The sequence below is a fragment of the Tachysurus vachellii genome, chromosome 24, assembly GCF_030014155.1.
Source record: "Tachysurus vachellii isolate PV-2020 chromosome 24, HZAU_Pvac_v1, whole genome shotgun sequence".
NCBI lineage: Eukaryota > Metazoa > Chordata > Actinopteri > Siluriformes > Bagridae > Tachysurus > Tachysurus vachellii.
The window spans coordinates 9,625,735-9,640,742 of record NC_083483.1 but is presented as its reverse complement, the minus strand read 5'-3'; the positions used below and the strand labels follow the sequence as shown (position 1 = coordinate 9,640,742).

The 15,008-nt window shown below is 38.0% G+C and overlaps 1 protein-coding gene across 1 annotated transcript; it reads right to left on the bottom strand.

The window, feature by feature from the left end:
• Positions 1-12,586: 12,586 nt before the first annotated feature.
• Positions 12,587-14,375, bottom strand: dleu7 (deleted in lymphocytic leukemia 7). The gene is made up of 2 exons (XM_060860968.1): positions 13,611-14,375; positions 12,587-13,536 (listed from the first exon to the last, which is right to left on the bottom strand). Exons 1-2 carry the CDS (start codon positions 13,857-13,859, stop codon positions 13,330-13,332), a joined length of 456 nt encoding a protein of 151 aa, XP_060716951.1. The 5' UTR covers positions 13,860-14,375; the 3' UTR covers positions 12,587-13,329.
• Positions 14,376-15,008: the final 633 nt, after the last annotated feature.

Below are 15,008 nucleotides of genomic sequence, written 5' to 3'. Positions count from 1 at the left end.
TAGAAGCCAAGGCCACTGCGAAAATAAAGAGCCTGATAAAAGGTAGTGATGTAATATTAACATCTACACCTTATAAAACAATTTTATTAGGTCTCCTCTCAGTGAAGCAACATTGGATATGGTTATGGTAGTGAATCCATCCCAAAGAATACACAAAATGGTGCTTTAAATGTATTAGCAACTAGGTTGAGTGTATGCGAGTGTGTGTGACTACTTAAGTCAGCATACATTACAGAAAGTCTCAGCATAAGCATAGTGACATCATTGGACATGGCCAGTGCCCAAGAATCACTCAGACCTATTTCATGAATAACTAGCATGATGTTTTTTGGTCTGCCTCCACAGGATCAAATAAATCACATCAATGGGGTACATCTAAAAGTTGCATTGCTTGAAACACACTCTTCAGGATCTTGACTTCATTTAGCTGTTAATGGAATTGCTTCATTTTCTCCACGTTGCTGAAATTGAGCAGTCGGACCAGAGCAAAATTTATTCAGGCTGTGTGTTCGGGGCAATTCAGCAAGTTACCACACTGTATAACTTTCTTTTCCCTCAAAACACTCATTATGCAGTAAATCAAGACCACAGTCAAGTACAATTTAGAGGGGGGGGAAACATGATACTGACACTTCTCGCTTCCTCAACCATGGAAATGAGAAGCTACTGGTCTAGGAGCTTCTCCCACTGTCTGGGTGGACAAAAGAACATAAGTCCATGTAAATCCCAGGCCCTCTTTTCCATCAGCCAGGTCCACTGGGAAATGTTTCTCTATGGGGAACATGATAGTTAATCTAGCAGGTCCATCTTCACTGACCTTCTCTGTCAGCCTTAAACATACAATGATCTGTAAAAAGCATCCTGACAAAATATTTACTATAGATGATGAACGGCCAGTGGGAGGATGTGTTTGTTCACCAGTCAAAAAGTGATGAAGAAAGTTAACAGCTATTAACTGTACTTAACTGTAAAGCTGAAAATGAGGTAGAGTCTTGATGAGAGTGAGAGAGAGAAAGAGAGAGAGAGAGAGAGAGAGAGAGAGAGAGAGAGAGAGAGAGAGAGAGCGGTTATCTAGCTACTATGAAGGTTAAGTGAATAGAAGTGGTGTACAATGTTTGCTAAAGACAAGACCAGGTTTAAAATGGTAGAACTTGTCAGGATGCTCTAAAGATGAAATGTCTCACCAAAATCTCAGTGCTGTCACAATGAAAAAGGGGGTTTAGACATTTTCTTTAGGACAGGGCTATTACACTTTGTTGGCATGTGCTCTCACTCTCTTAAAAAAAAATATGTGCAAAATATATCTAACACACATGTCTAGTCACAGTGCGTCTCAACAACGTCTGGCGCTGATTGTTTGCTAATTGGTACGATGTCACCACAGCGTCATTCTGGATCATTGCGAAAGCACATACGTAATATTCCACTTTTTTAAACCTTTAGGAAATTGCAAAAATTGATTCAGTTGCTGATCACAGTTAGGTTTGTGCTACTTAATAAAGAATACAGCAAAAAGTAGGTTATGTTGATTAATCATGGGAGGAAAATTGTGTAAAAGGAACTTGAGCTAAATCTGATTAGCTTATCACAGAGTGAGAGTGTGGAGGGTGAATAAATCTTCAACATGTGCTGGCTCTCTCTCACAGCTATGATCTGTTTAAATCACACATTATACTCAAAGGCAGCTGGAAGTAGCAGATAAAAAGAAATTACCTTTATACTGGGATTTTCCCAATTAGCAAACTAGATCTTCCTAGATTACCACAGAAATAGCATTAGCTCCGCATCCATAGTAGAACTGGAATCATAAGTATTTCAGAGGGACAGATGTAAATGCAAAAAAATGTGATTGTGTGTCCTTACCTCTAACCTTTATTTTCACTTTATTTCACTTTACTGGTTAGGTTATTTAAAGTACTTGTACTTTACACAATGGTGGTTTCGAACCATGAGCTAAGCTAGCCATCTACACAGTATGGTGCTAATGACAACCTGTTAATTGATCAGCTTTGCTAATCTAATTTCGACAGTAACGGTTTCATTTTCAGAAGCCTTGGGAACAAGCTAGGAAATATAAGAACTAACTGCATTATGTGCAAGTAAAAATAGGAGTAAAATTTGCTCAAATTTTAGGGAAAATTAAGCTCAGTATTGATATGGGAGCCTAGTTTTCTGTATGTGTTTGCTTTTTTACCATGATTCAGTGATGACTAACTAGACTCTAATATTGAACATGATACATTATAAACCCTGAAGCACTGGCATTGCAGTTGTTTTCCCACATGCAATTATGGATTAAGGATCTGTCAGTACTTTCTGAAATTTTAAAGTAAATGTGGGACATTATATTAATGCATGATTTATTTACTGGCAGGAAAAGTGTACAAAATGTAGCAGTGTAATTCTGAGCTACTATTAATAGAAGATATAACAGGTTATGTTGTAGAATCACATTTGCTAGCAAGCGAGTCAATGTTAAGTGACATTTTTTTTTACTGTGAACCTAAAAATAAAAACTAAAGTGTATGCTAAAAAAAAAAAAAAAAACTATATTATTATTTTCAACCAGTGCAAAGGGTAGACCTATGATTAGCCTGAACATGATCATAAAAGTTGCCAGTTCGATGTCTTTCCCCCTTATGCTAATAATGTAACATTAAACAGCCTGTTATTTTGTGGATGTCAGTTGTACCCATAACCAAACCTGATTGCCAAGAAGGGAAAATCTCCTCAGATTTTTATTTCTGTAGAGTGGTGGTGAGATGCGGCGGCGATCTGATCTGTATGAGGTAATGGCGGGAGCAGGCGGCGGGAGTTTTTATGGCTCTGGCTCGTGTGCTGCCTGCCTCCATTTGACATTATCGGAACCTAATGAAATAAATGTGATTCTGGCCGTAAGAGCTGGGACACTGAGCTTTCTGAAGTTCCTCTGGGGGGAGGTGGTGTGTGATTGGGAGAAACAGGTAAGCCCAAGGCTTAGCGGGGCGCGGTTGATCAAATGACCGTCAGTGGATATAAATCAAATCATTATGATGTCCCCCAAGAGAAACAACACAACAGACTTCCATGCTTTTTTTCTCTCATGATTTCCAAAACGAAGACGTCACTCTTTCAGCAGCCCCCTGAAGAGAAAAGTAATGGAGGGAAAAGAGAGCGGGCCCGCTAGGCTAACTGCTGTCTGTAGCCTGCCTGCGTGACCTGCCGCTCTGTTATAAATGACCCGCACTGGGCAGCGAGTGAAAAAATAATCGGTGTGACTTCACCCGATCAGTCACAATGTGCCAAAGTCACCCAGTAACGATGACATCATCATAAAGGATGATGCAATGCCATGAATTCAGACCTGTATTCAGACTCAGACAGCAGAAGTTTTGCCACCACTGTGAGATACAGATGATTAGATTAACTTTGTTAAGTGTACGAAATGCAATAAAATTAGTTAAAATACAGCCATTGATTTTCTTATTTAGTAAGAACATAAATGACATCATTGAAATGAAATCTATAACGTACTTATAATGTTTCTGGAAAAACTCCTATTAAACATTTATTTAGAAAAAAAAGGATTGTAATTGATTTTTAATTTTATAAAATACTTGATTCTTCTGTCATTTCTTGTCATGTCTTCAGTCCATCTTAGTCTTCGTCTACTCTGAGAAATCTGGGGGTGTTTTTCAGTGCTTATACAGGAATCTTTCCCTCACCTCTGTCCTTCGGGGCAACCACTCCACTCCCCCGTCTCAATAAATACAGACCTAATTCAAACCATGTGCTGCCAAATTGGAAACATGGATTTTAAACAGAGTATTTGCTTTTTCACAGACTAATGCGTCCCAGGAGACGTTTGCAGCCAGCCCGACTGTGTCAGAAAGATGGACGGGGGGCACCAGTGAATATGCGTAACCTTTCAGTTAAAGAAGTTCTCACAAGACATCAGTGAATATGCCACTTCTGATATACAGAGAAGTGGCAATAGATGATTCCCTGTCCTGCTGCTCTGAAATCACTGTGTGGTTTCAGCGGTTCAGATGTGGGATTTTGGTTGAAGAAGCTAATCCTAGATCAGTGTGAGAAGGGGCAGGTTTTAGGAAAAGATTAACATGTTGAGTGAATGGATCAAAATTTTACATGAGGTTTGTATCAGTGAACACCTTTGTGACAGCCTACACATCCTGACAGGTTAGAAGCTAAATTTTTTGTGTTGATCTACGATCAGTTTCATCCATGCTAACAATTTAATTTGGCAGAATATTTTTTATGGTAGGAATGATTTTTATGTTTTTATGTCTAAAAAATTTAAGCCTGACCTTCTTTCAACCTGCCAACACCATGATTTAATTATTTGATTCATCTTACACATAGTAATTTGCCAATGTTAGCATTTATTAAAAGTACCTTTTATCAATTTATAGTTATTTTTAATGTAGGGAAATATCAATGAAATAATTTACAGTCACTATAAATAGTCATTCCATTCAATACAAGAAATCAGCAAAAATATTGAAAAGGGGAAAATTTTGAGAATGAAACTAATGTCAAAATTAATTCCCCTTACTGGTGTGAGAATGAACGATAACTCCGTATCCCCCTGGTAAAAAAAGATGACCGAGACGTTGTCTGCTTTCTTTATATTGTAATGGCTAAAGGAGATGGAAACAGAGTGAAGAGGAATGCTTAGCTGTGATGTAGGAGTCATTTGAGGGCGAGAACTCAAATAAGTCTCACGTTAAACTAAACCATCTACTTACATTGCACAGATGACCGAGAGATGGTTTGTTTAAGGCTGGCTGATTCATGTAAGTGTAAAAAGCAGAAAACCGCACAAAGGTTGCTTAACCCAAAAAAGATCCTTGGAATTCCCTCTCTGAATTCCCCTCAGGTGACCAAAAGTACCTCAGATCTGGAGTGTTTTTTAAAACAAAGGCTGAACTCCTCATTCCTGGTCAGGTTAGTCGATGGAGTGGGAATGCATTACGCACCAAAATGTGGGCTTTGTGAAGGCAGAAACTACAGTTTCGAAGCCTCGACATAACACAAGCCACATGAAAAAAAGGGGGAAAGGCTAAGTGGAATCAGTAGACTGATGAGAGATTGACTGACAGGTTACTCTGACACACTCTCTTTATTCCCCTTCACAGGAACCACAAAGTGACCTCAACATTGCATTATGTCATTATTTCAAAAAAGAGAGAGAGAGAGAGAGAAAGAGAGAGAGAGAGAGAGAGAGGGAGAGAGAGAGAGAGAGAGAGAGAGAGAGAGAGAGAGAGAGAGAGAGAGAGAGAGAGAAAGAGCGATAGAGGATAAAAGGTGGACTTTTTAACTCTACCTGACATGGAAACTAGACTAGGTGACTGAAACTGGGTTTTTTACTATGTAAACATGAAACCAATCCTCTCTCTCTCTCTCTCTCTCTCTCTCTCTCTCTCTCTCTCTCTCTCTCTCTCTCTCTCTTTCTCTCTCTGTCTCTCTTACATACACACAATTATCAGTACAAGCCTTGGCAATGAATGCAACACTTCAAATCTCTTATCCATCTCATTTCGATGGAAATCAAATACACCATCAGTGTGAATGGCATGATTATGACATCCTCATTATGGAAGCCTTCCCAGGATTTCTGATTTGACAGAGCGGCCGCAAGACACCAATAAAAAAACCATCCACCATTTTGTGGACCTTCAGCGCTTGTTGACTCCAAACGCAAGGCCGCCCATACGCTTCCTGTTTTCTCATATAGACACTTAGTCAGAGAGGAGTCAGCCAGGCATCTGGTGGGGAAAAGAATGACTTGGGCACATTATTAACGCAGATAGCAGGCAGAAGACAAAAACAATGGGCTCTTTCAAGCCTGATCTTGTGGCCATGCAGCCTTAAGGGATAAAGTTTGATGACCTCTCTGTGGATTTTACAAGTCAGACTGACAGCTTGGGGGGCTGAAAAAAAACAGTGAGATATGACCGATTAGCTGTCTGTGAGTTTGTCTTAATACGTGCCATCACCTCTCTGTCACAACAAGAGCGAAAATCCTATTTTACAATGGATCAGAAATGGTTTTAATGATGATGTGTCATAAACTATGCATTGATTTGAACCAAGTGAATAAAGTTTTAACATGTAAAAATCTTTAAAAACATCCAAAAGGTCCAATAAAATGCCGTTGATTAATCTCTTGTGACACTGAAGTCTATCTAAGGGAAAAAAGACAAGATCAGGCCTCTTTCACAAGGCAGTATTAGCTGCAACAGGACCTAATTTTAAACTTTCTCACTCTAAAAATAACCACATTAATTCTTTTTTTTTTGTAGTGAGAGGAGCAGCTTTAAGGACAATGTATGATAAGATGTGGGGGTGTCACCCTTTTCTGTGATTTAATGATGAATCACACAGAGGAGCTTAAGCCTTCAGGAAAGTCCCTCAGGCTAATACAGTGGAGGTCTACAGCATCAGACCTAGAGGTAGCATGCAATCTGGGGGGCAGATGGACTCACACACACACACACACACACACACACACACACACACACACACACACACACGCACAAAAGGGTGGGGCGAGATCCAATCCGGGAGATAGCAGGGGGTATATGAGGTCATTCAAATGTACACTTTCAACACTCAATAAATGAGAAAAAAACAAGTCTGACTAAAGAGAGGAAATTCAAGGCATTTGAAGTGGAAAAGGATATGCTAGAAAAGAAAATTTTATGATTGTATAAATAGTGACAGAATATATATATATACATGTATATATACACGTGTATATATATATATATATATAATTTTATATATATAATCTATATATATATATAATTTTAGGGCTTTTACAGCAACATAGGTGAAAACTTTTTCAGGCATCATATTTAAAACTGTACACATGTTTGTCACTGGGGTGATGCTCTCAAGGGTAAGTAGTACCTTTAATATGCACAATATATTTTTCCTGATAAAGTGAATGGAGTGGAACTTTATTACTGATAATGATAATGAACAGTTTAATACCTTCATATTATTAATCCATACAAATAAAGTCAAAAGTCCAATTTTGCAATTGGGCAATAACCAGTCACATATACATTAGAGCACAGTGGAATTCTTTTCTTCACATATCCCAATTGAGGAGGTTGGGGTGGTAGTGCAGATATAAGAGAACTAGATAGAAGAGGCAGAAAGACAAATTATACGTGTAGATATGCCGTAAAAGTCTTATTCCATCAGTGGAAAAAGAGATGACATTGTGATGGAGGGAAGGAGCAGGAAAAAAAGAAGTGTGAGAATGGAGAAAGAGAAGATAAGTCTACAGACCCCACAGAGTGAGAAAGAGAGAGAGAGAGAGAGAGAGAGAGAGAGAGAGAGAGAGAGAGAGAGAGAGAGAGAGTGGCCCACGCCAGGGACTTGCCACATAACTCCTTCATGACTACAGTGTTTCTTTGGATGGAAGAAGATAGAAGGAGAAAGAGAATTGTGGGAAAAGAAAGAAAGATACCACTATTCATCCCTTTGCAAAAAAAGGGGTATCTATCAAGTGACTCATCATATAGAAATCGCTGTCTGCCCTTGAATTAGAGAAGAAAGATGAAAGCAAAAAAAAAAAGAGAGCGAGAAAGAAACATCTTCAGACCCCCCAGTAAGCAAGGGACGCCTTTGAACGACTCATACCACACACAGACACAGATAGACACACACAAACGTCCACCATGGCTGCCTGTCTGGCTTCACATGAGAGAATGGCGAGAGGGCGGAGGTGTGGGAAATCGAAAAAAAAAAAAAGAAAGAAGCAGATGCAGAGTGTTTAGGAGAGAGAAACAGAGAGATACTGTAGATATGAACTGTTGCTATTACAGGCCTGTTCAGCCCAACACAAAGCACAGAACGGCTGCTGCGGATGTCAAGGAAGTACACACTGAGAATGAGAGCGAGTATGGCAAAGAAGAGATGAAATCTATGTCAGAAGAGAGGTAAAAAAGTAGATGGTGTGAGAGAAAGAAGAGATTATTAACCATGTATATAACATAAAACACCATTCGTTTTTTTTTTATCAAAGTTAATCAAAGTTTTAATTTGACTGTTTTACAGTAGATGGTTGTAAATATGGCTGTTTCAGACTGACAGAGTGTGAATAAAAAACAGGTTAAAAATTAATCTCTTGTGGCCAACGATAGAGTCATGAATCATGAACTGAAATAAAATGCAAAAGAGCATAAAGAGTACAAAGATACAAAGTCTAAGACACAGATAGCAAGAGGGAGTGAAAAGAGACAGAAAGGGAGGCTGGAATGAAAAAATGAGAGTTGGCAATACCCCCCACAATGCTCGTCCCATGCCCACTGTCCCTCCCACACACCCTGAGTCACCCATCTACATCTGACTACATTGGGTCACAGGAAGTGACACAACGCCCCAACCATACAAACATCCAATCAACCAGATGCCACTGGGAACAACTACGGTGTCCTCAAATTGAGCTGATTCTCTATCACCCAGCACAGGGCCACTGAGGGCACCAGAGTCACTGAGTTCAGCAATGTGTGGAGGCTAAACAATGGCCCATGTGACAAACACATGGGATGCTAACCTCAAAACACTCCCACGGCAAAATTAAAAGCACAAGGAGAGTCTAATAAAAGAGCCGCTCCTGGATCAGTGTTGTAGTCTCAACATGCTGTGGTTACAGCTGTACATGATGAGCTGGAACATGTACATGTTGGTTACACAAGGTACCTTCCAGTTTGCATAAGCAACACTTCACCGAAAAGCTCTGGGCGTTATTGGTGACCCTCACACAAGCCACTGTTCTCTTCTATAAAAAGTGCTGTTTTAGAAAATAATTACAAAAATAATCAGCCTTTTAAGATAACAACAATTCTGGATCAGCATTATACTTTGTATTTGAATGTTCATGGCAGTGGTGCAGCATCTTCTGATCAGAATAGCGCCTAGTTTGTATGAAGTGTAAACTGGAAAATGTGTGTTTGCACTACATCAAAGAGACAAAACATATTGTAATTTAAACATTCTAATTATGATTAGTCTCAACATGGCAATGGGTAAGTGCTTGAACCACAGTTTGTAAGACTTTGAAAAAAAAATGTTTAATGTACTTTGACATACAAATGCACAAATGCACATACAAATGAATGTAAATTTGAACAAGAAATGAATAGCAACCAATACTATTATTATTATTATTATTATTATTATTATTATTATTATTATTATTATTATTATTATTATTATATTTATTTTATTTTATTTTTTTATTGTCCACTATTAAAAATAAGTTTTTTTGAGAAAATTAAAGACACATTTGATGTTTTTCTTTTCGGATACAACTTTTTCATTACCAAGTCCTTCATAAGGTTAACGTTAACATGGATTTAGATCCGGAATAACACTGAAGATGGGCTAGGGTTAGGTGCTTATCCATAAAATAAGCATACAGTTAGGTGTTCCTGTAGGTAAAATGTTTGAAAACCTTTGTTCTAGAAAGCTGACATACAGAACATAAATTAAGTCTGTTTTGCAGATGACAAAATTCATTACATCTCAAAACCTTTTGGTGTAAGGTAGACTAATGTAGACAACTGGACTATGTATATTGCTATTAGCATAACCAAAAATATCCGCTGCAATACATTTAAGATATTAATCATTTTAATGTACAGTTCATTAATAGTTCAATATTAAAGACTTATAGTTTTGAGATAGAGCCAGAACACTCTATACTATATTAGTGATGTATGACTTCTGTCCATTATCTGCTAGAAGCATCAGTACTGTGATGTATACACATGGGTCAGTAGTAACACACACAGTGTGTACAGTAATTGGCCAAACATTGGCCTAATCAGCTGTTTGGGTGTTAATCAGGTGATTAGTTAAGCATGTCTACTGGGAGAAGGGAAAACACTAAAATATGCACACAAGCAGGCTGGGAATCTGTAGTGTAGATTAACACTTTTTCTTGATGCCGCCACTGAATATGATTGATTTAGCTCCATTACAGTTTTGCACATTTTCAGAACATATAAGCTGACGTGACTTTCCATTAGGATGAATGTGCATAAGTATGTGCATAAGAAGGACAGAGACGCAAAATACACAAATGGTGGTCTTTCAGAACCATTGTTGTGACATGCATCTCCTGGAAAGGCAGGAACGTCCAGCACAGATTTGTGAGATTCCTGTGACACTTGATTACCTACTTTGGCAATTGAGATTGAAGTGTGAACTCACCTATCAGCAGACTGAATCGGGTGATGAACTGGGTGTCACATAGTGCTTATTGTTTGTATGTGGCGACCTCTAGTGGCGAGACAAGACACTGCGCCTTCAGGACCACTGCAATTGTAGTTTAAGGGTTTAAAAATATGGCAGTGCAACTCTGTCATTCTATCTTCTTGTACGTGGTATGAAACAATAGAAACTGGATCATTATTTCCACACAGTATATTTTAGCCTCATGCCCAGTGTTTATCAGGATAAAACACTTTTTTTTTGTGCTTATTTCCAAACCTTCAACTTGGTTTCATATAGGCTGGTCTGTAGCGCCGTCTTGTGGAAAACAGTGAGTATAACATCAGAATCAGAATCAGGTTTATTGGATAAGTGTGTTGACACACACAAGGAATTTGGTTCCAGTTGTTTGTGACTCTCAAAAGTACAGACATATATAATACTATACTATACATTTATCTTGAACTACACAAGACAGGACAGAACAGACTATACAAGACGATGTGAGACAATATAGACGAGTACTAAATAAATAAATATTTGACAGATCAGTAATGTACAAAAAGAGTGAGAGTGCATGGCAGTGCAAATAACAGTATTGTGCAATATTATGCTTTTGTACAATATACAGCAGCAGTAGTGTGTGTAACGTATACGGATGACGTGATGACTGAACTAAAACTAAACAAAACACCTGCCCAACTAGTGGAAACATTTGAATAAAAATTGTAGTCAAGCTTGTTAATCACGTCTTTCACATACCTTAAAGTACCTTAGGGTGTATTTTACTATGTGACCGGTATTATGTAAATCCATTTTTTACTTTATGTTTCCACAGAATTATAGATCTCGGTTCAGAATGATTATTTGCTTTAATGCTATTTTCTGAAAGGCCTAATTTAAAGCATTTCTGTCATGTAGTAGAGAAAAATAGTATGCAATCAGCTGTGATAGTTGAATGGGATGACAGCATTCCCTAACCATGTGGAAGTGAAAACAACATGAACATGAAAACAATACATCCATTTACTATTGCTCACTCCAAGACAACTGGCAAAGCAGCCTCAAACAGCATGAGATACTCAGTGGAGAATGACACTGCCATTAACTATTCATTTAACTCAGGAACCATACTGATGATGAAGCACCTAACTTAATATTAATATATATAAAGTTAGGTGCTTCATCATCAGTATGGTTCCTGAGTCAATCAACTGAAATGTGAGACAGATTGGCACCTTCTGTCTCACATGTCAGTTGATTGCTGTTTTGCACAATACTTTACAATACCTCATGTAACTGCTGCTATAATACTGTGTTCATTCCAGTATTTCTGCACATGCAATATTGATTGGACATACAGTATTTACACTGGTCCGCGCTGTTTTTGTGCATTGTCTTGGAATTTTTTGTCATGCACTGTTTACACCAGGTTGCACAGAAAAATGCACTTTATGTGGCTAGGACTAACTTATTTAAGTCCTTAGCTCTATCTTTGTTTTATGTATCACCGTGATCCTGGAGAAACGTCTCATTTCACTGTGTACTGCAACAGCTATATATAGATGAAATGACAATAAAAGCTTCTTGACTTGATTTGCTTTATAAGCAAAAGACTACAGTTAAAAAGAGTAACATGATCATGTCTGAGTTAAAATAATTGCAAAGCTATCTTTATTTTTATTATTAATGTACTTTATCATTACTTTAAATTTTATCCAAAATGTACAGTATTTTGTTGTCGATAAAAGTTTTAATCTTACTTAAATTCAGTGATCGTATTCTGTGACACAAGATACAATCTGAATTTTATCATTGAAGATTAAGGCCTTGACGGGTATTACACATACCTGCGTTTATTCTTCAGTGAAAATCTTTATACATTTAAGAACAAAAAGGCTCTAAACTGTACCTTTCCTCATAGGTGGCTTATAAAACCTTTAAAATGCAAGTTTCAGAAGTAAACAAAGATATGTGTACCGTTAAAATGATTTAAAGTGCATAAATGGGCTGTTACAGTAAAGCTCTAAAGGTACACAACATGCAACATGCTTCGTAAATGCCTACATAGTATAGGAACAAAAGAGGTCGTGTGGCCCCAATATAAGGAATAAGTTGTAAGTTTTTTTTTTTCTAAGTGTGTAAAGTTCAAGACCAGCCTTTAGTGTCACAGACTAAAACTCAGTTTGTTTCAGTTCTGCCTATTTAAAAATATTGCTTGGTCTGGTACTTTTTTGCTTTCTCAGTCTCAGAACTTGTTACACCTGTAAAACTGCCTGCTAAAGGGAAAGACATTAGAGGCATGTACTGTTTGACATTATGAAGATAAAAATAGAAATATGACCAAACGACCAACTGTTACAGAAGTCTCCTTTAATAAATAGGCGTGGATGCATGAAACGATTCAGGTAATTACAATGAAGATACACCTTCATTGAAAATAACACTGACAATACAAGTTTCATGTTTGCAAAAAAAATAAAAAATAGGCGTACACAAATGAATTAAACGTTTAAAACTTTACTCTGAAAATTTTATTATGCCAAAAAGTACTTTTTTGTTTGTTCTGAGAACCCAATTGTTATATTAAATGTTTAACATAGTCGCCTAAAGCTTTGGGAACAAAATAAAAGGCTGTGAATTCAAAAATTAACACAACTGCAAGCTGCAGTTAACATTCACGAGTTTAGTTGTAATTCTGTCTTAAATCTCTATTGATCTTGATAAAAGCATCAGCCAAATGATTGTAATACATAGATCTATGGGTTAAAAAAAACCCAGGTTAATACAATGGAAATGCATCTAAATATTGGCACTGACATTATAGTGGAAACGTACAGATCAGACGTCACATACTCCGGGATTTAGTACCTTCACAAATAAAATAAAATAAAATAAAATAAAAGATCTCATTTGTATTCATTAACCTTCTGAGGTAGTTTGGAGTCATTCCAGTTCTTCAGCCAAGCCCAAAATCCTGCTGGAGCTCCGGGTGCGTTTCAGCTCAGCCTCGTTTAAAAGCTAAAAAGACCAAAAAATCCTTTAGTCAGTTAGTTCAGCGTGGAAAGCAGGCACCTCTCCAGATAACACAGCAGTTCAGATGTCAGGCAGTGTGATGGATATGCCCATTAGTTCCTGAGTGGCTCCTGTGGACGATAAATTATTCTCGTCGCGCACCACTGAGAGTAAGTTGTTGACTATGAGCTGCAGACAGAGCCGGAGCTCCTTCAGGTTTCTGTCGAACTCTTGGCCGCTTTCTCTGAGACTCATCCTCAAGCAGATGTTCTTCAAGTCCACACTGTCCTGAGACACGAGACAGAAAATAAACAATACAGAAAACAAATAAATAATTTGACCTCAAATATCAGGGGTCTTACCTTGTGCCGGAGAAAATTCTTCACTTCTTCAGAGAGATTCCTAATTAAATCCTGCTCTATGGATATGATCTGTGATAAAATGTTCACCAAACGAGCCAATAAACTTTCCCTGGCTCTTTCAGCTAAAGTCACGGTCATTTTGCTTGTGTCAGTGTTATTTCTAGCCATCCTGTTTGCATAAACTTCGAGTAAAAGTTTCAAAGCCTCCGTCTGATGATCCAGAAAGCCCATCCTCTCTCTCACACACATACACACACCTGTCCAGTGAATACACACGCTCTCTCACACACACAACTGTCCAGTGAATACTCACGCTCTCTCACACACACACCTGTCCAGTGAATACACACGCTCTCACACACACACGTCCAGTGAATACACACGCTCTCTCACACACACACCTGTCGAATGAATACACGCTCTCACACACACACACACACACCTGTCCTGTGAATACGCACGCTCTCTCACACACACACGTCCAGTGAATACACATGCTCTCTCACACACACACCTGTCCAGTGAATACACACGCTCTCTCACACACACACCTGTCCAGTGAATACACACGCTCTCTCACACACACCTGTCCAGTGAATACACACACTCACACACACCCCTGTCCAGTAAGAATTTCTCCTGAGCTTCTTTTTCTCCTTGTTAGTTTTACAAGACTCGTGAGATTTTTCTTTGGTAGAGCAGAAGTCATCTGATCTCGTCTGTGCTGTTTTTTCCTGTAACTTCCCCGTGTGTTTGTTTGAAGAAGACACCCATCCTCGTGTAACAGGATTTATGTACGTCACTATCAGCTTAGTGAACGTCACATGACCAGAAGTGGCAGCCAATCTGAGACTAAAAACATTCCTGACATAGCAGTTATGCTAATTCAGAAAAATAAGCATATAACTAAAAAAAAAAAAAGAGAGTTTTTCGGTGGGAATATTAAGCTTTGTATGCAAATCATGTCAGGGGTACTGTCATTAAAAAATAAGTTTTTTTTTTTTTTTTTTAATGAATTTAGCAATGAAAAAGTGGATCTTTAATTAATGCATGATTATATCAATACATTATCGTCAGCAACCTGGGGATGTGAAGTGTAACTGCAGATGTCAGCTATTTTAGCCTACCGGAGGTAATTTAACACCTACAAAAAGTACAAGTACAGTGGATATAAAGAGGTATTTAAATTCCAAGGTTCTGTGATATAAAAATAAAGCCAAGATGAATCATTTCAGATCTTTTCCCACTTGTTGAGTTTGAGTGTGACATTAACTCTGAGCACAGTCACATGCAGCTTTATAAAAGGAAACATGGGCTTCATAGTGAAAGCTGACTGTAAAAGAATCTACATGTAAATATAGTCAAATAAAACATATCATTCAGCTTTAAAATAAATAC